The sequence below is a fragment of the Petromyzon marinus genome, chromosome 49 (assembly GCF_048934315.1).
Source record: "Petromyzon marinus isolate PM22_M1 ecotype Great Lakes invasive population chromosome 49, UKy_Petmar_22M1.pri1.0, whole genome shotgun sequence".
In the NCBI taxonomy this organism is placed as follows: domain Eukaryota; kingdom Metazoa; phylum Chordata; class Hyperoartia; order Petromyzontiformes; family Petromyzontidae; genus Petromyzon; species Petromyzon marinus.
In genome coordinates this window covers 9741821-9768315 of record NC_133715.1, presented here as the reverse complement: position 1 = coordinate 9768315, position 26495 = coordinate 9741821, and the positions used below count along the sequence as shown (strand labels likewise).

The window sequence follows — 26495 nt, the reverse complement described above, 5'->3', positions numbered from 1 at the left end:
CTACCTTTTTTGGATGTCCTAATTAAAAAGAGACCTGATGGTTCAATGAGCCACTCTGTATACAGGAAAGCTACCCATACGGATGCTTATCTGAAACCGGATTCCCACCACCATCCATCACAGAAGAATTCTCTCATCAAGACTCTGTATCATAGAGCCCAATGCATATCCGACCAGGAACACATAGGCAGTGAACTCAAGCACGTACACCAAGCTCTTAAGGCTAATGGTTACTCCGACTATACAATCCGCAAAGCTATCACTCAAACCATGAAGAAGGACCCTCTTGAGGAGCCTTTCAAAACCATCACTTTACCCTACATTGCAGGGATCACAAAAAAGATATCCAAAATCTTGAATAAACACAAGATCCAGGTCCGTTTCAACACATTACATAAAATCCGTGATCTGGTTCCGTCTGTAAAAGATGTGATTCCGGACATACAGTACCCTGGTGTCTACAAACTAAGTTGCCTCTGTGGTAGTAGTTACATTGGAGAAACCAAACGCCATGTCTCGGACCGCATTCGTGAACACAAAGCAGACCTTAAACACGGTAGGACCAACACCTCGGCCATGGCAGATCATTGTTATAATTCAGTAGGCTCACATGACATTGACTTTTCCAAGACAGAGGTTCTTTGTAAGCCATCTAGCTACCATGAGAGATTCGTTCATGATGCTATCCACATATACAAGCACAGAGACAATTTCAACCGAGAAGATGGATTCTGGCTTAGCAATCATTGGAAAGATTTGATAAGGCATTTAAGGTCTTAATTGATTGTTCACGCTTACAGTGGCTTTCAGACAGCATACATTAATTTTTCGTCTCCCCCCTACCCCTTTTCAGAACATAGATGGACTAGTCCTTCTAAATAAACTGCCAAATCGCTGCGCGTGGCGCTGACGTTTTTGTTATAAATACACCGTTAAAAAATAAATAAATTAATGCGAACCGACACACCTGATGACGACCGTTTGTGTTATGGTCGAAACGTCGTGAGAATTTGTATTGTTTTATATATTTTATTATTTTATTGTTTCCCTTCAACGTGACTTTACCGAAAGAGCTAAGAATAAGAAGTCCACAGGTCAAGACGCAGTTGGGAACCACTGCTCTATAGAGGATATTTGGCCTACTCTTTCACACTGTCCAGACATTTTGAAAAAATTAGGACTACCCGCACTTTAATGACAGTAATAATCAGGGCTTAATTTCTGATGGAATATTTTCCGGTGCTCCCCCAATCGCTCAACTGAGGAGCAACACACAGGATTGGGTCGCATAGCGAGTTAATTACTCGTACGACGAACGTTGTGTAATCCCAAGGCGGCACTCATTTCTATCTTGGGGGGAAAAAAACGTATATGTGTTGTGAGCATTTCCAATTGTATACCACAGGTCCCTTGGGGTTTGTGTTTTCCGAGGTGACACTTTGGTTAGAGTGTTCGCCTTTCAGTCTCTGGGAACAGCGTGAGTTTAAATTCAGGTCAGTTTGTTGAAACAGCCCATCATTTTCATTCTCCCTTCAGGGCTGATGAAATGAATACCACATTTTGTGGAGTCAACCGTGGTGGTTCTATGGGATTGGCTGGGCCCTGCTATAGAAAGTAGAACGTTTCATCATTTGCCAGTGTATATGAGAATTATAATAATTACGATGTCCTTTATGTGTTATGCCCCTTGTGCTCGTGGGTTCTGCAGTATCCTGCCACGCTTATAAACACTCATTAATGGAGTTGGCCAAACACCAAAAGACTATAGGAACACAGAGCTTGGACAATTGTAAGTGGCAGTTCTGGATGCCTTCCCACTTGGTCATGGTTTCCGTGCATCTCAATCTATATTTATAAAACCTCGATTGAAAATTTATTTCTATGGAACTGATTTTTGTGTTTCATTTGTCGTCCTTGCCCAATTAGCACGGTTGGCTACGTACAGTGCGAAAGAAGTTCAACATGGACACATACATCTCCATGTAAAAACTGTGCACGTTACACATTCTTCGGAGTGTTGAGATGCATTTTTGCTGAGATGCAATTTGCATGCATGACGCTTCGTAGAAAAATAAAATAAAATAAAAACAACCTAATGTGGCGTGCAACCATCAACAACGGGGGTGACAAAAGAGACGTGGCCACACACCCTCCCCCTCGTACGCTGCGGCGGCCTTCATAGACGCCCGCTGACGGCACCTGCTCCTAACACTCTTCCATTTGCATCCATGCGTGTGTGTACCATATTTGTGTGCGCGTGTGTCCGTAAATAGGCGCAGGCCCTCGCACGATTCACGTGCTGGCGATCCGCTCTCAGGGCCGCGCGGGCTCGGCCGCCCAACGGCCGCACCACCTGAGTACAGGTGAGGTCGCGGGGTCAGGCGAGCATGTCGGCGAAAAGGCGCCGCTGATTGCAGGCGCCGCATTGATTTGTGGAAGGAAACTCATGTAAATCTTCACTCGACATTGTTTTGTGAAACCGGCCACAGGCCGCGCTGCTGCTTGCTTGCCGGCCACTTGACGTTCTGGGGGCCTTTGAGGCTTTGCGCTCAGAAATTGTGTTTAAGATAAAATAAATAAAACCCGAGAGTTTCCACCTGGACCGGGGTTCACCGTACGTGCGTTGTCTGCGATGGTACTCATTGGGATATCTGATAGGGTGTAAGGGATTGGGAAGTTCGGCAAGCAGGTTTGTGGTCGACATGTTCGCATTTGAGTGTTACCTTCTTATTCAAGTATGGCTTCCTCCAGGCACTTCGATTTTCTTCCACGAACAAAAAAAAACTCTTGCAAAGGAATTGGCCATCAACACCAAAGCAGGGTGCTCCTGAGAATGTCACGAGACTCAAGAAGGCTTTCCTGGATAAAAACACGTGATTGTTGCTTTGTGTTATTTGAAAGGAAAAAAAAATCAATATGGTTTCCTGCTCAATTGAGCATGGGGTAACACTAATGCTCCATTTACGGCTTTGAGCCAGCGGTGGAAATTCTACATTCCTATTTTTCGTGGCAAGTTTATCCAGAGGACAACCGCTCTTGATTTCCCCAACAAAGTAGTATGCGTTTTGTGAACTCCGGACAGATGACGTCAACCTGGATTTACACGCGCACATGCACACACGCACATGTGCGTGCGTGTGTGTGCGTGTGCATGCGTGTCTGTGTGTGTGCGTGTGTGTGCGTTTGCGTCAAGGAGCCGTGGCACAGCGGTTAGCACGCTGCACTGCGACCCTGGAGGCCCGAGTCCAACTCCCGCCTACGGCTAACATCGGTGATGATTATCTGAACCGGTCCTGGGCCTCCTTTATATCGACTCAGCCTCAAATGAGTACCTGGTGCGATGCGTAAACATCGCCGCTGGGGAGACAAAGGCGGTCGGGCGTGGTGCTGGCCACCCACCCCCTCGTGTGCCGTACCAGCCTTCATTAGGTGCTCGCCAACAGCACTTGCCGCTACAGTCTGTTAAGGCTACACGGGGTGGGGGGGGGGGATCTTTGTCTATTGTCGCGGCTCAGATGAGCGAGTGTCGATGCTGAAGGACGTGCGGGTGGAGATGCTGAGCCCCGTGTCGGTGCTCATCACGTGGCGGGATCCTCTGTACAGCGCCGAGCACGAGCAGGGCAGCACGCAGCGGTGAGCGAAGCACGCACGCGGCACCCGCCGCGGCTGCCACCCTAACACAAGCAACATGGGCCCCATTGGATTCACGGAGCGTCTAAATGCGGCCGCCAGCTCACGGCAATAATCGAATGAGGGCAAGGGGGTAAGGAACTGCATTCGGGGACGACGACTCCACCTCTTACAGCCCGTGGCCACGTGAAGACCCATCACTTACAAACGGTCCGCAAACAAATCACCGCGGTCATCTTAGGCTTCGACGCACCCACTGTTGGGTCGCTCGCTCACCGAAACGCGTGATCGGCGCGGGGTCGCGGCCACCCTCCTCCCCCACGTCGACCCATCAGCCGCAGCCGTCCAAGTGTCTTCAGCCGGGGCTCCACGAACTTCCTTGAACTGCGTGTGGGCCAACCTTGGAACCCGGGTGCCAGTCTCTGCCCCACGGCCTGTGCCGCATGATCGGGCAGCAGCGCAGAGGTTGAGAGTGGCATGATCAGAGGTTGAGAGTGGCATGTTCTGGCATGTCGTCAGACATCTGTCTGACGTGTCCAAACCAATCAGGTACGAGACGGGAATATTTTCGACCTGGCAAAAGCAATCAATGTGCTTCTGGTTTCGACGCACTCAGTCGTTTGCCGTCACTTGGCATGAAGCACCAGCAAGCGACGGACACGGATGGCTGTGAAGGGATGTGCAGTCCTGCGAGAGATCTGAATGGGATTTTCATCTAATGATATGACGGCCAATGGCACAATTGGGATTCAATTTGAGAAAAGGTTAAGACCAAAAAAAAACAGATTTTAGTTTTGCAGACCCAGTGACCGGAGTTCACTTTCTGGATCACAGCCAACACCAGTGTGACAATTATTTGAACCAGTTCTGGGCCTGCCCCGAGATCAACTCGGCCTCAAATGAATGCCTTGGTGCATTGTTTAATCATCGACACAAGGGGAGATAAAGGTGATCGGGTGTGGTGCTGGCCACCCACCCCTTCGTGTGCCATACCGGGGCCCCATTAGTGTTCGCTAACAGCACTTGCCCCAGTTAAGAAGGCTATACGGGGAGCCTTTGTCTTTGTACACACACAGAGAGATTGGTTCCAGAAAGACGTGAAACTACTTGATCATATTGGCACAAGACAGAGGAAACAAATGACGAAATGTTGCAGTGGCCACCAACGTACTGCCCATGGATCGTGATGATGATGATGATAACACACATATCCTTAATAGCTGGTTTAACACGGAGAATTGTAAATATTGTGGGTTTATTCTCCAAAACACCGTTGTGCTGAAGTAGTAACTAATTGGCACGTTTCTTTTTACATGACAAACCTCACTAATTGGCTGTTGACGAGAGCCACCAAGACATCCACCGAGCAGGAATCTGCGAGACAGAGAAAAAATTAAAGGAGCATGCGGGAGCGATGAGATGCCTTTCATCCATCAGAATAGCTCGGCCCGCAGCATTCCCTTCAAAAGGCCAGACGGTTCGAAGAGGATCTTCTGTCTGTGCTGCCCCCTCTTCTCTGGCTGCGCCTGCAGGTACTACACGGTGCGCTACCGGGAGCAGGTGCCCACTGCGATGTGGGCCTACCGCACCGTGAGCCGGCCTCACCTCGTGCTGGGAAACCTGCGGCCGCGTGCCGAGTACGAGTACGCGGTGCGCGTGTCGGAAGGCCGAGTCGACGGAGACTGGTGTGGTCCATCAAAGCAACAGCAGCAGCAGCAGCACCAACACGTCGCGAGTAAGTGTCTGTGTGTGTCTGTGTGTGTGTCTGTGTGTGTGTCTGTGTGTGTCTGTGTGTGTCTCTGTGTGCGTGTCTGTGTGTGTCCGTGTGTGTGCAAGCGACACACGGGCCACAAGCAGCAGCAGCAGCAGCATCAGAACTTTGGGTTCAGGTTTTTCACCGATTATTCATTTGACAGGTAGGATTTCGCAGCCAATATTACGACGGCCTTGGATGTGTTTTTTTTTACATTCTAATTTTCCCCCGCATCTTGTCCTGATGATGCTGATGATCTTTGATGTGAGTTGCAAGCGAAATGTCGTGTTTACATGGCCGATGGTGGTTGTTCGACTTGCAGGTGAGCAAAAATAATAATAATTGCAGCGTTAAACGTGGCAATTCAGTTATTAAATTCGCCATGAATACAAAAGCATTGCAGCTATACAGTAAAAAAAAAATCAGCTGAGTTTAATTGATTTAGAATAGTTAATAGCTCCTTAAAATTTCCGGTTAAAATTCCTGCACTGGCATGAACAAGCAATTGCAGGGCTGCACCTACAGCATTCCACACCTATATCGTTAAACAGAATAGAAAATCATTTATGATCAAAATCAGCTTCTGAGGTAATGACTTCAAGGCAAGAGAGCTATTTAGAGGGAAAATTGAGACCCAAACGATTATTAACTCCTGGAACAGAACATTGTGATGTTGAAAAATGTCTGAGGCTTCAAAGACTTAGGTCTGGAAGGAGAAAACTAGATAGGCTGACGGGACTGAGGGTACAAGTGATAATAATAATCATTCAAAGGGGACCCTACAGTGGCAGCTGCCCCTGTGTGGCACGAGGTGATGAGCACCAGCCTGAAAGTGGACATTAGGTGTGGCAGGGGGTAAATAATTTAATTCCTTGTCGACAACAACAACGACAACAACAATTATTTTACCAAGCAGAAATGGACAAATAATGAAGTGAACATCTAAACATGTCTCCGGAGCTATCGTAATAATCCAGCGCTTAACAGGAATGATGAAGGTTTCCAATGTGAACCGCAATAACCACGTTCAACACTTTACACATGTTGTCACTGCAATGCTGTTTTGTGCCACGGGTGTGTTGAGAGCTGTAATCTAAATACAGTTTTACGCACGGTTACTGTTCAGGGTGTTCATGTTATATTGCACAAGTGGGCATTAAAATTAGATGAAAATGGGCCATTTTTCAGGGTGACACGGAGCTAATAGTAAGCCCTGCAGCAATCACGGATTAGATTGCAAGGTCTTTGTTCGGCATTAAGGAGTAAGGAAAAATGGCTAAACTGTAAGGGATCATTATTTTGATCGCTGTGTATTATATTTAATTAGCGTGATACATATTCATCGTCAAAATTATCCACAGCTGCAAAAATCAGCACGCGCGTCGTGGCCCCAACGAAAAATAATCTCATCCAATTATAATTTGACAAGACACAATATCTAGGTGGTGGTGTAGTATTATATATATATATTTTTATTACGTAGCAGTGGGTTGCACCCTGCCTTTTGGATTCGGTAACTTGAGTTCAATTCCGGACCATGGCTTTACAATGAGTGGCGAGCAGGGTGGAGGACGATGGAACAAACCCCACGACCATGAGGAAGCCTTCATCAAGAAGTGGATTATTGACAGATGGCTGTGCACTATTGTTTTTACCATCATAATAAATTGACACACTTTGTCAATCCACTGCAGGACGAAGGCCTCCTCATGCCTTGCTGGTCATGGGGAATGTTTGGCCATACTTCATCGTGCTGGTCAGTGCCGTGGTCAGGATAAAATACAGGTTTCACTAGTTTCATAGTGCAGCGTGGAAAACCACTGCACCACCACCCTTCTACCCCATTTTTATTTACAATTAACCAAGCTGATTGGGTTTGCACCTATCCTGGATTTCCCAGGATTGTCCTGTTTTTGAGGTAGTAGCTGTACTGGGAAATCTGTCTTCTTGGAGCATGAACGGTCCCAGTTTTGTGTCAGCTGAGTATTAATAGCGCGTCGCTCAAGACAACGTATTTATGTTCGGTCTTCCCGTCTTCTGGTATTCTGAGATATCCTCATGCCCGTGAGATGTCCCGGCTCTTATTTTTCTACCCCAGAGATGAGAACCCTAGCCACCAAGCCTGGGTCGGCATGAGTTCAAACCCGCTTGGGGATCGACTCAACCCATCATTGCCATCTCCACAGGCCATCACGTGCATCGTTACTAGCCAATGGGAAGAGCAGCCACGGATACGGTGTGGTGTCAGCACGTTTGCCTCCGGTTTACAACCTCTGCTTTCGCTTACAGGGCCACTGAACGCTGACCCGTCCTCCGTCATAGGGCCTCGCTCGGCCTCTGCTAAGGCACCCAAGGCGCTGAGCAATTCCATCCGTCGGAAGTCGCCCGGAAAGAATGGTTATCTTCACCTCTTCCACCTCCTCCTCCTCCTCTTCCTCCTCCTCCTCTACCTCTTCCTTCTCCACCTCCTCCACCTCCTCTACCTCTTCCTTCTCCACCTCCTCCTTCACCTCTTCCATCTCCTCTACCTCTTCCTTCTCCACCTCCTCCTCTACCTATTCTTTCTCCACCTCCTCCTTTACCTCTTCCACCTCCTTCCCATGCACCATCCCTAATGTTGCCAACCTCGATATTTTGTTGGGGACTTCGCAGTGACTTTGGGATGCTACTGTGGTGTAATGGTTCGCACACTGGACAATCCAGAGATCACTGGGTTGATTCAATGTCCCGGCGCAGCAGTTGAAACAATGGACATGTTTCCTACGTCTCCCCGCCTCTGTCTGCCCAGCAGTCTAAATGGATCCAGCCGTGGTTAGTTGATTGGCAGGTTGTGTGTGGTGGGGTAAAGTGTGTGTGCTCGCACCTCCTCCAAGACATCTGTCCAGCATGGAAGCGTGGGCCAAAAATCCTCTTGGGGGGACTCTCTCGAGCTCCTTCTAGCGGAGGGCGTTCTGCTAGCAGTGGCGTGCGAAAGACATTGCAGGGCTGCGCCATTACGTTTAACCAAAGCGACGAGCGACCAATCTAACGACTTTCTGGGACGAGGACATGATGCATAGTTAGGAGCAATTTGCAGGAACGTAATAAAAACGCTGCATCAGTTTACAATGCTCTGAGCACTTTGTAAATAGTCCAGCGGCATGCTACGGTACGCTTGGCGAATTTTGGCTTTAAGAAGTTGGCCTCAATTGGCCATCCATCCCGCCCGCGTGCACTGATCTCTCTCTAACTACAAACAGAAGAAATCGTTTTCGCGTTTTGCTTTTCCAGAGCAACGCTCGTCACACGGCACTGCCGTGCCTAGATGCTTTCAACCAAGAAGTCGCTGATTCGGCAAACCGCCTCCTGGCCCCCGGTTGCTTAACAAAATTGATGATGTGGACACGTGCCCTTCTACCACAAACATCAAACAACATAGACACGTGTGTGTGTGTGTGGTGTATGTGTGTGTGAGCAGGGACCGGTAGGGTAGCGGTTCACACGCTGCGTTATGAACCCGGCAACCCGAGTTTGATTCCCGCTCACGGTCAACACCAGTGACGATTATTTTAATCGGTCCTGGGCCTCCCCTAGGTCGACTCAGCCTCAAATGAGTACTTGGTGCGGTATTTAAACATCGCCACTCGGGAGCCAAAGGCGAACGGGCGCGGTGCTGGCCACCCACTCCCTCGTGTGCCGTTCCAGCCTTCATATGTGCTCGCTAACAGCACTTGCCCCAACAGTCTGTTACAGGCTACACGGGGGATCTTTGTGTGTGTGTGAATAGGGAGTGGTAGGGTAGTGGTTGGCGCACTGCGCTACAAACCCGGCTACCAGAGTTCGATTCGCCGGCCACGGCCAAGATCAGCGGCAAAAATCTGAACCAGTCCATGGGCATCACCTAAGTCTACTCAGCCTTAAACCAGTACTCGGTGTGTTGGGGAAAGATCAGCACAATAATATATGGGCGAGAGAGATAGACATTGTGCATGCATTCCACTTAATAAGCAACACAATGACGGCATCGTATTCTAGCTGCTCTACCCAATCAGTTGGAGGCCCCTGGCTTGTTGGAGCTCTGCCACGCTTACCCACGTGGAAGAGACCACTTGCTCTCGTGGGCTTATTGTAGGTGTACGTATACAGCGGTCGGAACGTGCCGGTATTGGATGGTATGCCATGCCGGCACTTCTAGGAACGGTTCCTGAACCCTGCTGTGTTTCTGCAGAGGGGAAACGGCAGTGTCGGCGTAGACTTGAGGACAAACAGCTTTCGTAGCAGGACTCATAACACTTCCGTTTTGACCATTACCACCATCTGGCCCGGTCATTCTGCCGCTTGAGTCAAGGTCTCCCCCTCCCTCTCACCGCCACCTCCACTGTCTCTCGCCATCCCGCGGCTATGTCGCATTCTGCCCGCCGCCTGCAAGCCTCTCCCCGGTCGACGTCCGCTGGGACCCATTCCATCCCTTAGCTGCCGTTCCATCGCTGTGCTTTGACCATCGGCTGTCGTCCCTTCGAGTGATGTATCCTGCCCCAAGCCCGCATACTTGTATTAACACTTTGAACGGTGTCATTAACCTGCGTATGTTCTCTAATCCATGTGATCCTCTTCATATATTCATATATACATATTACTTATATATAACGAAAGCCTTACATACTGTATGTCATGGGTGGGAACCTGTGGTCTGCAAGGCCATATCTGGAAAAGGCCCACAAAATATATGTATTTGTCACGACAAGCATGTCAGCTGTACCAATTGGATACTAAAGGCGAATATTATCAACCTGACAACGCCGTGTTTCTAATATTAGCTCGCACAGTTACTTATATCACTGCCAAACAGTCATATCTGATCCCAAGTAACAATTTAGACCCCAGCCGTTCGTATAGAGTGAAGGTGGAGTGGGATGGGGTGGTCGCGCAGTGGTAATCACGCTGTTCTGTAAACCCGGGGGTCTGTGTTCAAATTCCTGGCCTTGGCCCACACCAGCAATGAGTGACAGCTGACAGTGCGGGTATTTCCCACCTCTTCTAAGACATCTGGCCACTGTGGAAGAGTAGTCCAGATACTCCCTAGAGGGCCTCGCTAAAGCTCCCTCTGGTTGGAGACCCTTGCACCATAACGGCGGCCCGAGAGAGCAATTGCAGGGCCATCATCCCGAGGGGAGAGTCAACTGAAGGACATGGGTCGTCCCGTCTACAGGAAAAAACGGGAAGTCGGAGCTGGGTCCGCGGACGGACAAGAAGGAGAGGCCTCCTCCCAAAGCGCAGAGCACCATCCCTGACAAAAAGCCCCACTTCGCCGAAAACAATCTCATCGGGAAATGGGTACGTGTTGAGCCTCCACGCATTCACGAGAGGGCACTTGGTCACTCACAAGCGCAGGTCGGATGGATCAGAGAAGCACCATCGAAATGGCTTTGTTCATGCAAAGTTGCTGCGTGACCGCATTTAAACACTGGCGGCAAACAGTTCTGTCGCACCTCCGATTAGCATGGTTGGCCACGTGTGGTGCGAAAGAAGTTCAACATACATACGTGTATGTTCTTCGTACGGCCGGGTGGCTCAGCGGTAGAGCAAGCGGCTCGTAAGCGGAAGATTGGGAGTTCAAATCCTGATCGGGGGTCGACTCAGCCCCATCGCTCCTTTGGAGTTGATAAATATGAGCAGTTCATTGTGGGAAGCCAACAGTGGCTGTCCTATGGACAGACTCACCCCCACCATAGGAATGGGGAATATCCACCACTGGTTAAGGGCTGTCATCAGGAGATGAGCCACAGACTCGATGCTCATTTGAGCAGGAAGTCACTTTGACATTTGAGGCCCTATGCTCTTTGTTGTAATTATGTTTCTGCATAATCGATAACATCAACAATAAGTTTATGTTCAATTGCTCGCTTAAACGAATGCTGCTGGATAACAATGGTCTGGAGAGCCAGTAAGCTGATTGACCAAATATATTAAATGTTATAAATGAAGACACAGGATGGAGGCATGTATTTTTTCCCATGGGTGCATTAAACCTGTAAGTGTTTCTGTCCTTGTATTGCTATAACAGATTGGCCGTTTTTCAGGACGCTGTGGCTCAGGTGATATTATGAAATGGTGGCGTAGCTGCCTTTACAATCGTCCTTCAGAATTACACCTTGAAAACGATCGTAATATCCCAACCCAGCCCCTTTCTTCTCAGCGGTAAAGTGAGATGTGTCTATTAACTCTGCCGTCCGACTGTTACTCTGACTTCGAACAGATGATCGACCCAAACACCAAAGTTCTGTTCACGCCAGATGGCAACATGGTTTATGATCAGCACGGAAAACCAGTGAAGCTGTGCATTGGACACGATGGAAGCTCTGTGGCAGGTATTTATCCATCATTCATCCTGCCGCCAATTCAGCATTTTGTTTATCCTTTCGAACACTGATCCATCCCCTCTTCCATCTGTCCACCCATTTTACGATCTGTCCACCGTGGCATTTTAACAACTCGCTTAGTTTTGATCTGGAGCTGCCAGGAATGAAATGGTCACGTGGCAACACGTCAATTGGTGTATCCCTTGTGGTGGGGAATAATACGGTTACACTGTCTCTTGTCCAAATTCACAAGCGAGATATGTACTACATATGTGGGAGGCTCTTCCTATGCGATGATGCTACAGTTAAGTTGCTCAACAAACCACGTGTGGTGGGGTAATGAGTGGGTACTCAATACATCTTCTGAGTCATCTGGCCAGCATGAAAGAGCAGGCCAAGTCATACGCAGAGGGGCTGTACAGGGCTACCCCGAATGGAGGCTCTTCCACCAACAGTGGCATGAGCGGGCAACGCCAGGGCCTACAAATGCAGGATGGTCTGGATTTATAGCGCGTCTAAATGCAAATGCAGAAAGCACAAGATTGGGGACCATGCGAATTACAGGTGACGAAACGGGGCGGTGTTCACGTTTCGTAAGTAAGTTGTGATTGGAATCAATTTATGGATGGGAGACAGTCAAATCGTAAGCCGAGGGGAAAGAGGCAGGCGCTGAGCCTGGATTGGAACAGGGGGCAGGGGGCGTTGGGCAGCGGAGATAACCAGGAGAAGATTATTTCAGACACAGTTGTCTTCTCCAGAGGGCCTCGGTTGCTGGAGCTGAGAGCACATGAAAAGGAGTGGGCGCTTCGGGATTATATTTTATACTTGTGTGAGGAATGATATCAAGTAATATATCATAATGATTATGATGATGAGTAAATGGATATTTGGCCATGGTCGTTCATACAGTCTATTTACTCCATCGTTGCGTTTAAAGTCATCAGGTGTCAGACCTGGCACACAAGTTGTAATTAAACTCTCGTAGGTAATTAATTCCGTGATAAACGCCTTGAATAAAAAAAAGCAGCGGCGGCATGGGTAATCTCATCTGCAGCTCAACGACCATTTAAAACCCAAGCCAAACTCGCATTGAGATGCATACGGAGCCGGGGCATCAATTGTGGTAATTACATCACGCGTAAGTTTCCACCAATTGTGCTCTATAGCCCTCCGATGTGTTTTTTTTTCCGGGTTACTACGCGTCGTTCGGCACGATAAAACGACGTTTCACTCCACGCGCTGGGCAGCTTCGTTAGGAACCAATTTTTGTGTTCCAGAAAATATGATAATAATACTGTAGTTATAGTCATAGTAATGATACGTGCGGTTTATAGCGCTTGGAGAAGTCGTGCAGCGGGTCGTTGGCACAAATCGGAGCGACTCGCTGCACGGCCGTGAAACCCTTACGCAGAAATAAAGTATCGTCTGTTTTTACAATAAAAAATGAAATTCAGCCTTGTGTTGCTAGCATTAACTAGCTTCAGTAAGCTTTTACTACCACCCCCATTTACAGAGACTTGGTCGATCTTTATAATTGACAATATTTAGCTTCAGACCTTTCTGCAGCTATAACACGTTCGCGATCATAAAAAAGTGAATGCCACACAGCGTGTGGAGCGATTTTGATGGATATCACAGAGTGCCACCGGCCAACACACCGGAGCGATAATGCATGCCGTGCGTTGTTGTTGTTGTTGTCGCTGTTGTTGTTGTTGTTGACGACCCTCGTTTGCCCGACCACGCCGCCGTGCCCATACAACCCCTGCCGCGCAGATGTGAATGGGCAGGCGATCCTCGGACACAATGGCTCTCTGCTGTACGGCTACGGGCCGAGCGGCAAGCCGCTGGTGGACACAACGTCCAGCCCGATTGTGACCACGGCCGCCAGGATCCTCCCCAGAGCCCGCGCCCCCAAACCCACGAGCAGGCCGAGAAGACCCGCAGCCACCACAACTACAGCCGAACCCACCACGACGACCACAACGGTACCCACGAGCACCACCTCAACCCAACCGACCACCGCAGTGCATGAGGCCACCGCGGCCGCGAGCGAATCGTCGTCCGTCGCGGCTGAACCGACCACCGCAGTGCATGAGCTCGCCACCGTAATCACCGGGGCAGCGACCGTCGCAAAGGGACGGTCCACAGCAGTGCATGAGACCACCACGGCCGCAACTGAGCCTACCGCAGTTGCGGCGGAGCTGACCTCCGCAGTGCATGAACCTTCCACTAGAACCCCGAAACGGACCTCCGTTACAGAGGGACAGACAAGCACGGTGCATGAACAAACCACGGTCGCAGACAAACTCACCACACGTCCGACCGAGCCTACAACAACTTCCACAGCAGCACCCACCCACGTAGTCACCGTGGCCACGACCGCCGCCACTACCACAACCACCACGACCACCACCGCCACCACCACAGCCGTGCCTACCATCACCTCCACATCTATACCCACCACCACTGCATCCACTGCCACCGCAAGCACAAGTGTTGCAACCACCACTGTCCCAACGACCACGCAGCCCGTCACAACCACAACGGAAGCGGCGGCGACCACCGCTACCACGGCCACCAGCACAACCACAACTGCCACCACCACCACCGCCGCCGCCGTCACCACAACCACCACCGCCGCCACCACCACCGCCAAGAAGACCGTGGCAACGACGGTGAAACCGCAAGCGGTGACCACCGTGCGCAGCACCCTGGCGCCCCGCACCAAGAAGCAGCCCACTGCCAAGCCCACCCCGAGGCCAATCAGCCGCACACAAGCCAGACTCAACCCGAGCCAGACCTTCCAAGGTAAACCCCATCACTGGTTGGCCCAAAGTGGCCCGGAGATTCACAGGGGACACTTTTTTTTAAAAGCATTGCTGGCAGTGGATCGATGAAGGAGCGTAATGTACTCTTCATGGTGGGTTTTGTTTTTTTTACAATTTTCAGTGCCAGGTACTTTTTAAAAGTGACCATGTGTGAAAGTGATCGCAATGAGATTGATTCACCAACGACTGACCTACGTTATGCACATATGGTGAATATAATTACAGGACAGTACAATGCCACGTATCTGCCCTGACCAATTAACCGCCCACACCCAGTGTGGTATTTATTGACAGTGTAGCTGTCATTTTATATCGACGTTCACATCTCGGACTTATCGACACATCCACCTATAACTCAGTCCACACGTAAATCAGATATATTATGTATGGTACTGTGTGCATCCAGATAATTAAAGTAGTTCGCCTTGGTTGGCACTTGCCACGTGGGTTGGTTTTGCTCAAGTCTGCCCAATGTCTGGGAACTTCCACTGGGACACGCGGCGAGCTGCTAGCCCCGCCTACATTTACGTAGCCCCACCTACTTTTACGTAGCCACGCCCACTCGCCCACTAGCACCGATTACTTTTACATAGCCACGCCCACTCAACAACTAGTCCCGCCCACACCGTGAGTGGCCTCCCCTTCTCTATTCGTGACGTTAGCTCTGACTACTGCAAAACAAAGATCCCCCGTGTAGCCTGTGACAGACTGTTGGGGCAAGTGCTGTGAGCGAGCAGCATCTATGAACAGCACACGAGGGGGCGGGTGGCCACCACCACGCCCGGCCGCCTTTGTCCCCCTTTGTAGCGAAGTTTGCACACCGCACCAGGTACTCATTTGAGGCCGAGTCGACCTAGGGGAGGCACATGACCGGTTTAGATAATCGTCACCGGTGTTGACCGTGAGCGAGAATCGAACTCGGTTCGCCGAGTTTGTAGCACAGCGTAGCGCTAACTACTACGCCAACGCTTCTACACGCCCCACCCACTGCTCTCCCAACCGAGCCCGCACTACTGCTCAGGTAGTGGGGGCCTAGTTGCCATTATCATGAGTCGACCGTGAAGTCAGAAATTTAAAAAAATAAGCGGAACAAATTGCAGATTTGGCCAAAAGCTTCAGGACACCGGGACTGTTCCGGTCAAACAGGGACGCCTTGGATATCGCTGTGGCAGAACATCCCACTGGAAGTCTAAAGGCTGAGCGTTCACAACCTGGTCCTGGGTCGACTCGAGTTATCACTTATCCAGGGCTGATGAAAGGAGTACAGTACTACGTTTTAGCTGAAGTCAACAGCGGTTGTTCTGTAGATGGACTTGTCCCCGGCTAGAGGAATGTGGAATTTTGCGTCACTGGCTCGAGACGTTGAGCCTTGCCCAATGCTCATTGGGTAAGTGGGTAGGCAGCGTGCTGAATGTATTTATTGCACGTGCGAGTAGGGAGCAGCAGCAACGTGTTGGTTGCGCGCTGAGCTATGAACTCGCCTCACTCCTCCTGTTAACCGATGCCCGACCGAGGCTTAAGAGCCACATCTAAGCGGTTTCCTGGGCCACCCTCTTGCCACCAAACTTCACCAAAACCACACCAACAGGACCTGGTGAGGAACGGTAAAAAAAAAACCCCATCAGGACTGGCACGATATGGGTGTTGAGCCCTTCATCCAACGGTGGATTGACAAAGCTACAGGAGCAATTGACGGGTGGGAATTGATATAATTATTAATATGTCCTCATTATATTTTCGTGCGTGTATGTGCCGTGGCTGCTCTGTTATAACTCTGGCACGGCTCGAGTAATATGTTCATGTAATTACAGTAAGAATGTTGTATGAAAGGTTGAAGTGCTGCCAGCTGGGCATATCCAATGGCAAGCCCCATACTCCCTGCAGGTGGAAAGCCCAATTTTTACAATTTCCCTTTGCTCTGCCAAATGGTCAAATGCAGAATGGAAATCTGATTCCCCAATACGGGCTTCCTGCCATTGAAGGTTACTGGAAATGTTCCCTGGTGGACGATATTATTTGATACACTGGCCGTAGACTATCGGGATAGGTTTTTAAGATAAACTGATCGCGTTTGCTCTACGTCGTAGTTTATACGCGGTGATTGTTTCCTTTGTATGTAATCGTCAGCTGCAAGCTGCTGGATAATGGCCCTCCCCTGTTTAACCACCATCTCTCGCGATTCTGCAGAGTAACAATCCACCAAGCACCTGCACCCCAGCTGATTTAATCGCTCCATCTCCTGGGTGGTCGTCCTCTATTATTCCTGGATAATTATAGTAATCACCACAATGCTTTGCTGCGATTTTTCTTTCTGTTCGTTGCGGTCAGAGGAATTCCGTGCGCTCTAAGCACAAATTTCAGATAAGGCTCTGCATTGAGGGACGAGAGAAACTTTTCAAAACCTGATTTATGGGCCCTCTCCATCATAGTCCTCCTGCCCCAAATGGACTCGCGAGCAATTTCCATCCTTCATCTGTTGCTGCTTAAATTCCTGAGGCTCAGTGCAGCCCAGTAAGAGGGGGCAAAGGATATTTTCTGAAGATACATTTTTTTATTTTATTATATCCATGACTTGGCCGAGAACTGTAAACTTACCAGACGTGACGGTATTATCAGATCAGAAAACAACACCGATTGTCTATACTCTTTGGTTCTTTCGGTAAAGTCACGTAGGTATAAAATAAAATAAATCACGACGTTTCGGGCGCACACACAAGCGTCCATCATCAGGTGGGAAATCATGGTCTGCTGCTGATGCAGACTGTTTTAAAAGGTTTGAAATGGGTGTAGCTCAAGGTTTATAAAGAAGTGGCCGGGGCTAGTGATGTTAACGTGAGGGATTAGCATGTAACTATAATATAGGAGAGCGGCCTCCTAAACGAGGGCATGGATGTGGCTAGGTTAATGTGAGATATTAACATGATGTTAATGTGAGAAATTAGAGGGCATGGAAGTGGTTATGTTAATGTGAGAGATTAGCATGATGTTAATGTGATAAATTAGAGGGCACGGAAGTAGCTATGTTAATGTGAGAGATTTGCGTGATGTTAATGTGAGAAATTAGAGGGCACGGAAGTGGATATGTTAATTTGAGGAATTAGCATGATGTTAATGTGAGAGATTTGCGTGATGTTAATGTGAGAAATTAGAGGGCACGGAAGTAGCTGTGTTAATGTGAGAGATTAGCATGATGTTAATGTGAGAAATTAGAGGGCACGGAAGTGGATATGTTAATTTGAGGAATTAGCATGATGTTAATGTGAGAGATTTGCGTGATGTTAATGTGAGAAATTAGAGGGCACGGAAGTGGCTGTGTTAATGTGAGAGATTAGCATGATGTTAATGTGAGAAATTAGAGGGCACGGAAGTGGATATGTTAATTTGAGGGATTAGCATGATGTTATTGTGAGAGATTAGCATGATGTTAATGTGAGAAATTAGAGGGCAGGGAAGTGGCTATGTTAATGTGAGGGATTAGCATGATGTTAATGTGAGAGATTAGCATGTAACTGTAGAAAAGAAGGAGAAGAAGAGCAGCCTCTTCGACGAGAGATTGCAACCCAATGGGTTTAATCCTACAGACAATGTGAGTATGAGAGTGTAATCCTATAGACAATGTGAGTATGAGAGTGTAATCCTACAGACAATGTGAGTATGAGTGTAATCTATAGACAATGTGAGTATGAGAGTGTAATCCTACAGAAAATGTGAGTATTAGAGTGTAATCCTACAGACAATGTGAGTATGAGAGTGTAATCCTATAGACAATGTGAGTATGAGAGTGGAATCCTACAGACAATGTGAGTATGAGAGTGTAATCCTATAGACAATGTGAGTATGAGAGTGTAATCCTACAGACAATGTGAGTATGAGAGTGTAATCCTACACACAATGTGAGTATGAGAGTGTAATCCTATAGACAATGTGAGTATGAGAGTGTAATCCTACAGACAATGTGAGTATGAGTGTAATCTATAGACAATGTGAGTATGAGAGTGTAATCCTACAGAAAATGTGAGTATTAGAGTGTAATCCTACAGACAATGTGAGTATGAGAGTGTAATCCTATAGACAATGTGAGTATGAGAGTGGAATCCTACAGACAATGTGAGTATGAGAGTGTAATCCTATAGACAATGTGAGTATGAGAGTGTAATCCTACAGACAATGTGAGTATGAGAGTGTAATCCTATAGACAATGTGAGTATGAGAGTGTAATCCTATAGACAATGTGAGTATAAGAGTGTAATCCTACAGACAATGTGAGTATGAGAGTGTAATCCTATAGACAATGTGAGTATGAGAGTGGAATCCTACAGACAATGTGAGTATGAGAGTGTAATCCTATAGACAATGTGAGTATGAGAGTGTAATCCTACAGACAATGTGAGTATGAGAGTGTAATCCTACAGACAATGTGAGTATGAGAGTGTAATCCTACAGACAATGTGAGTATGAGAGTGTAATCCTATAGACAATGTGAGTATGAGAGTGTAATTGTACAGACAATGTGAGTATGAGAGTGTAATCCTACAGAAAATGTGAGTATGAGAGTGTAATCCTACAGACAATGTGAGTATGAGAGTGTAATCCTACAGACAATGTGAGTATTAGAGTGTAATCCTATAGACAATGTGAGTATGAGAGTGTAATCCTACAGACAATGTGAGTATGAGAGTGTAATCCTATAGCCAATGTGAGTATGAGAGTGTAATCCTACAGACAATGTGAGTATGAGAGTGTAATCCTACAGACAATGTGAGTATGAGAGTGTAATCTATAGACAATGTGAGTATGAGAGTAATCCTACACACAATGTAAGTATGAGAGTGTAATCTATAGACAATGTGAGTATGAGAGTGTAATCTACAGACAATGTGAGTATTAGAGTGTAATCCTATAGACAATGTAAGTATGAGAGTGTAATCCTACAGACAATGTGAGTATGAGAGTGTAATCCTACAGACAATGTGAGTATGAGAGTGTAATCTATAGACAATGTGAGTATGAGTGTAATCCTACACACAATGTAAGTATGAGAGTGTAATCCTATAGACAATGTGAGTATGAGAGTGTAATCCTACACACAATGTCAGTATGAGAGTGTAATCTAAAATACAATGTGAGTATGAGAGTGTAATCTACACACAATGTGAGTATGAGAGTGTAATCTATAGACAATGTGAGTATGAGAGTGTAATCCTATAGACAATGTGAGTATGGGAGTGTAATCCTATAGACAATGTGAGTATGAGAGTGTAATCCTACAGACAATGTGAGTATGAGAGTGTAATCCTACACACAATGTAAGTATGAGAGTGTAATCCTATAGACAATGTAAGTATGAGAGTGTAATCCTACAGACAATGTGAGTATGAGAGTGTAATCCTACATACAATGTGTGTATGAGAGTTTAATCCTATAGACAATGTGAGTTTGAGAGTGTAATCTTATAGACAATGTCAGTATGAGAGTGTAATACTATAGACAATGTGAGTATGAGTGTAATCCTATAGACAATGTGAGTATGAGTGTAATCCTATAGACAATGTGAGTATGAGAGTGTAATCCTACAGACAATGTGAGTATGAGAGTGTAATCCTATAGCCAATGTGAGTATGAGAGTGTAATCTATAGACAATGTGAGTATGAGAGTGTAATACTATAGACAATGTGAGTATGAGAGTGTAATCTATAGACAATGTGAGTATGACAGTGTAATCCTACAGACAATGTGAGTATAATAGTGTAATCTATAGCCAATGTGAGTATGAGAGTGTAATCTATAGACAATGTGAGTATGAGAGTGTAATCCTACAGACAATGTGAGTATGAGAGTGTAATCTAAAAGACAACGTGAGTATGAGAGTGTAATCTATAGACAATGTGAGCATGAGAGTGTAATCTATAGACAATGTGAGTATGAGAGTGTAATCCTACAGACAATGTGAGTATGAGAGTGTAATCCTACAGACAATGTGAGTATGAGAGTGTAATCTAAAAGACAATGTGAGTATGAGAGTGTAATCTATAGACAATGTGAGTATGAGAGTGTAATCCTACAGACAATGTGAGTATGAGAGTGGAATCCTATAGACAATGTGAGTATGAGTGTGTAATCTAAAAGACAATGTGAGTATGAGAGTGTAATCTAAAAGACGGACGCTTGTGTTGCGTCCAAAACGTCGTGATTTACTTAATTTTATACCTACGTGACTTTACCGAAAGAACCAAAGCGTATGGATTCCTGCAGTCACGAAAGCTTCAAATCACCGATTGTCTAGTTTAATTCGCCAGCCTTTGGCATTTAACCCAACTCTCATAGATATTGGAGCAATAAAGAGATAAAATATATTAGACAATATTGACCAGCATTCTCCTTTGGGTCACCCAGCCAGTTTTAAATTGATACGATATATCATTTACAAAAAAACAGTGCATTATTTTTGTTCATTAGATGTTTTGAATTACAATACATTTTTAGGGTTTTTGAAAACTGATATGAGTTGATAGCGTAAGGAATATAAAAGTGGTTTATTAAGGTACGGTACAATAGAGATGCACACCATCCCATTACTCATATGAGCAATGTGACGCTCTGACTTTAGTTTAAATTAACAATGTAAATTATTTGCTAATTTAATTCAATTTTAATACAAACCAGCTTCAATGAGATGAATGCCATGAATAAGAAATAATCGTATTTTTAAAGTAAAATTATTTAATAACGGTAGGGTTTATACCGCTGCTGTCCTAGGCATTCCACCTACCTTTCTAAGACCGCACCTAATGCGAGAGCTCGACTGTGAATCTCTTTTCATTTGTTGAGCGTCTTCATATTTTTTTCTTCCCTAGCTCGCGGTCAAGTCTCTGATGATTTTTGTGTTCCTAAAGCTGTCTGGCAGACTCCGCTGATGAACTTCGTTCTCATTGCCCCAGCGCACGTGGCCAAGGCTTTGTTAGTTCTGTTCTCACTTCAATCACGTGGACTGTGTGTTTTTTTCCGTATTCCGTGCTTATTTTTCATAGTAAACTGTCTTTCTGGGAATACGGAGCTGACGTAAAACACATTGTTTACATTACAGTGTCCCGTGACCACATGCCAATTATGGCATTACAGATAAGACATGCAGTAAATTTCTAAAGCACGCTCTACGAAATGCCACAACATTGTAAATAATGTGAGTTCGGGAAAGGGAACTGGTCGCAGATGTAGGACATTTAAGGTCATTACAGAAATATCATTATACATAGCCGTAGAGGCGTGGGTTTTCTTTTCGACGGAGAATATTTAAGATGATTTAAACCGAAATAAACATGTTGACGTTGGTGGAGGTTCTACTCACGATGTTATGTAAATGTTTTAAATGCTAATGCGTAAAATTAGCCCCAAGCCAAAGGGCTGCATATGGCAGTTATTAATGCAGGCCTAATAACCAGCGGTGTGGTTTAAGCGGGGGGGGGGGGGAGTTGCTGTTTAGGCACGCTAGGAGATGCAATAAAGGGGAGAGACAGCTTCGGGGGTTGATGTAGTGCGGCTCAAAATGCGTGAGGTGCAATGAGCGGATTGACCACACGGCCATTAGACGGTCCCTGCGTGACTCGCGACGCTTGAAGAAAAGCGGGAGGAGGGGACCCTGAAGAAACACAGCCTTGAGGGGATTTGCACTGAGGCCCTCTGCGTTGAAGCCATGCAATTCTACTGTTTCGGCTGCAGACTAACACATGGGCCTGCATTACTTTTTGGCAGGAAAGAAACGTGTTTATATACATGAAACAAATAAAGTGAGGGTGAGACTTCAGTGGGGGTAAGGAAATTAGACAGAGGCAACATTAGTGTGTGGGCCGGCGAGGAGATTGTTAGTTTTCGCTCCACAGTAATTGAGGAATTTCTCTGCGAGGCCATTGTGATCAGCGCTGACCAACCGTATAATCTTCCCCCAGCCACACTGCTGATCAAAATAATAAACAGTTCAAGTAACGGCTCTCTCCAGCGAGCACTCCTGACTGAGTAATAAATTACTTCAAGACCTTTGAACATCGCCTATCGCGTCAAGGAATGAGTGAGCGAGCGAGCGAGCGTGCGCTCCAGAACACTGACTTGCAACGTAAGGCCCGTCCGAAGTGTCTCGCGATGTGTATATTCATCTTTCTGCTTAGCCGCGTGGCCAATCGCGCGTCGCGGTGACACTGGTCACCGAGGGACATCACCCAGTCCCGCACACTTTGCTGCAAGAACGTTTGGTAAGTGGGACATGAGGCCTGCCGTCTCATTTGTAAATTGGTCTGAGATTCAGTATTGGCATTTTTCCGCTAGATGGTGGGGGACAGGCCACAAGTGCAACCTTCAAGCGTACGGTTCGCTGTGAGAATAGAGTTTACGTGCACTGGAGATATTGACAGCTTGCATAATGATCTTTCAAAATAGATAACAATCTCAACAAGCCTGCCAATAACACCGTGGGCTTAGAATGAAAAATATACAACGGGTGACGTTTCAAGCAATGTGCCTTCTTCATAGCACGTAAATAGAGGGGCCAGAGAGACAGAGTGGATAATGAGAGGTCGTAGAGATTGCACTTTACACCTCGGAGCTCGATACGAATTTTTATTTAAAAACCTCATCTATCATGTATGTTTCCTTTTAAGCCACGGTGTTCTTGACAAAGGTGTTGCTTTTTTGTGTTTGTTATTTCTGCTTGCACACCAATGGCGATGCAGCATCACCAAACAACTTTTCAATGCGTGGGCCACTGCGGTGCAATATCATCCATCCAGCCGTCCAGATATCTGTGCACAGCTCACTGCAATGGCCACGCGCCTGCGTGAGTCACAGTAATAAAGGTCCATTGATTGTCCATGGCAGTGTAAAGATGCTCCCACCCGGGTGCCTCTTGAACTTCGTCTTCATTACGTCTTCCGCACGGCGCGTCGCGCATCAGGGAATCGCTCCATTCAGGCCCCCCCCCCCAACCCCTTTCTGTCTCTCCGTTCATTCTCTTCCGCATCCTTCCTGGAACTTTCCACGACTTTCCACCAATCCCATTTCATTTCACCTCGACGATCTCACCAGCTGACCCCCTAGTTTCCACTTAGTTTCCCCTTGACGAACAATCCCACGTGAATATTCTCCACCATCAACTCCGTGCTCCCTACGTCGGCTCTCCCTGTCATTGCCCCTCGCTGACGAGGATCCAGCGGCGCTATTCCAACTCATGAGCAGCCGCTAGACCCGGCGAGTGGATGTTATTTATTTCCTCATATGGTTTTGCCTCTCGGTATCCCTTACAAAAGTAAGACAGTATTATCCATCCCATATTTATCGACGATATGGGTCACTGCAGCAGCCAATGAAAATTAACTATTTGCATGTATATGTGTAAGAATTTATTGAAGAACTTAACAAAGAAGGGCTGCAAAGTTGGGCTTGATAAACTTGAGCAGAAAACAAAATTCACAAAGAACAAATTTTGTAAAAAAAAATGAAAAACATATTTGTTGATGAGAATGATGATGATGAATTTCCAGGAAACAATCACCGAGTCTCCAGGAAGCGAGGGAACAAATAGCTATGAGTGAATTGGTGAGTGAAGGAGCAAACTCGCACATTGAACAGAAGTCTCAACTGATCAGAGGTGAAGAAGGCTTTGGCAGGAAAAGAAAACCAAAGTTCTTCGAGAACCTACCACGGCATAGGCATTCACAGTCGTCCATAATAATTCACATTCGTGTCTCATAGCTCTCCAGCGCATTCTCGAATTGTGCAATATAACTGCTCGGCACGAAGTGTAATGTTTCATTGCACTTTCTGGGAGCTACTTCAGAATTCATAGCTCAAAGTCGGATCAATATCAGCAAGCATTAATTTCCTGAAGAAGCTCTCGGCGCGTGGAGCGAAACGTTGGACATGATGCCGAACAAAACGCGGTGCAAGCGGAAGTCGCGACTGGCAGCTACTCCGCTACCTCTGCAGCAGCATCTGGGACCGACGGATGTGGTCGAGTGAGAAAGCGCGCGATGCGTGCTTCACATCGCGACCGAACCAGACGTTTGCCCCCCCTCCCACCTTGCCCCACCTCCCGCCGCATCCTGCCTCTACCGCAGGCAGTCGAAGCAAACAAGGCGCGCACCCCCTCAAAGCGGCGGTGACGCTGCCTCCCCACGACACTCACGAGCGCAACGAAAGCGCCATTGGCTGCCGTGCAGCGGTGATGGTGAAACGACGCCGATATCGCCATCGTTGACACCTGCGTCCGGATGGTCGCAATCCGCTTGGGCCAAGGGGAATTGAATGATAACAATATTAGTAATATTTGTTTTAAAATGCCATCTGTATAGTCCACGGTTTGAAGTGGATGGAATGTTTCGCAACGTTATTATTCGACTCGGATTTGGACTCAGCTTTCCGTGAAATTTCTTGGCAGTGGACAAGCGTCCATTGGGAAGACTCAGCTATGTGCGTGCTGTTGGCGATGCTGAAATGACGGGGTCTTGAGACATACACACATTTTCTTGGAATCCAGGCCACATTGCAAATGCTGTCAGTATAGTCTTACACGCCATGGCCAGAACTCACAAATGCCATATCTTGGACGATGTCCTTGGGCAGATTCCCACGTGTAAGTACTCTGTGTAATACAGATTATACAGTAAATATAGGGTAACTTAAACAAAGGCATCTTGAGCAGGTTTGAGGCCAGTGGAATGGAATTTAAGATCGATTTTTTTGGGCAACCATTTGTCAATCCGCTACTGGATGATGGGCTTCCCATGCCTGATCCGGTCGTGGGTGTTGTTTGAGCATCCTTCACCACGCTCGTCAGCGCAGATCGGTGGAAGACAGATTCACACGGAGAGAGGGACCCTGACGCATTAACGCTTCACGACCTCAGTTGGAGAGCATCGATAAAACATACGTGGAGAAGATTGTACCTCTTACCGCATCACCCAGGCGTCGTGGGCACACACCATGAAACACATTTTCGGCTCATGAATTAAGCATACTGTTGACAGAATGTTGTGTTCCGATGCCAGGTATTCAGAAAAGCCATTGGCCTTGGATAATTGATGAGCGGCCAGCGTAGCGGCCACCGGTGTGAATCTTCTCTCCACATGTCCATTATTGACCAGCACCAACTTAAAACAAAAGTTGAAGGAGCGATAGTCCCTTTACTTGAGCCCCATGAAACCTAAAGCTTGACGCAAAGGAGATTTCCCACAGTTGCACGTGATATGCACACTCTGAAAGAAGAAAAAAACACTCGTGCACAAATATGCACGCATATTGGAAGTCGGTGAAAAATATCCTTGGGCGTTTTGTTTGCGTGACAAACCTTACTGGCTGTGTTTGGCGGTGGAGCGTTACGTGACATTTATACTTACGCGATCTTACCCAAAAAACCTTTATTATGGATCCTTTGGCGGTTAGTGAGATTTTTTTTCTTAAAAATGTAATATGAAAAAAAACATGTGGATGTATATTTTAGAAAATTCCTGTCCAAAAACGAGAGAATGCAAGGTTACCACTTGCAAAGCACGTGGTCGACTGAGAGACCCGTTCACCCATTCCATCAGTCTACCACGTGCTGGTCACGCAGGTGACCCGCCTTCTCTGTCTTTGAATGGTCATTGTCTAAACGAATTCAATTGCACGGGTTCGCCAACTGCGACCGTTCATCACACGCTCCGCTCGTGGTGTGATCTAGAGCTCTCTCGCCGTGTGCTTGCGTGATGGGAACACGTGGACGCGCTTTTTTTTCTATCTTATACCGTGGACACCTGGTGCTACTTACGGAAAGTAACGCGTAATCTCCGAGCCACGTCCTGGCGAGCGAAGGATGACTGAGACGGGCAAAAATGGTGGCAGAAGCGGCTGCCACGTTCGGAGCAGGGGTGCGGGCAGGGGGGGGGGGGTCTCATAATTCCTCTTCGTTTTCACCCTCTTAG

General features: G+C 47.1%; 1 protein-coding gene across 2 annotated transcripts in view; it reads left to right on the top strand.

Moving 5' to 3' along the window:
- Positions 1–26495, top strand: part of LOC116953050 (fibronectin type III domain-containing protein 1-like) — a 68600-nt gene that overhangs the window by 11468 nt on the left and 30637 nt on the right. Inside the window, exons 4-11 of one of the 2 annotated variants that reach the window (XM_076074679.1) lie at positions 2274–2363; positions 3516–3633; positions 5163–5365; positions 7673–7780; positions 10572–10696; positions 11619–11730; positions 13495–13706; positions 14250–14529. In XM_076074679.1, the coding sequence (XP_075930794.1) occupies positions 2274–2363; positions 3516–3633; positions 5163–5365; positions 7673–7780; positions 10572–10696; positions 11619–11730; positions 13495–13706; positions 14250–14529 (1248 nt within the window). Of the gene's footprint in view, positions 1–2273; positions 2364–3515; positions 3634–5162; positions 5366–7672; positions 7781–10571; positions 10697–11618; positions 11731–13494; positions 14530–26495 lie in introns of both variants that reach the window. The other variant, XM_032972902.2, reaches the window with a different exon arrangement.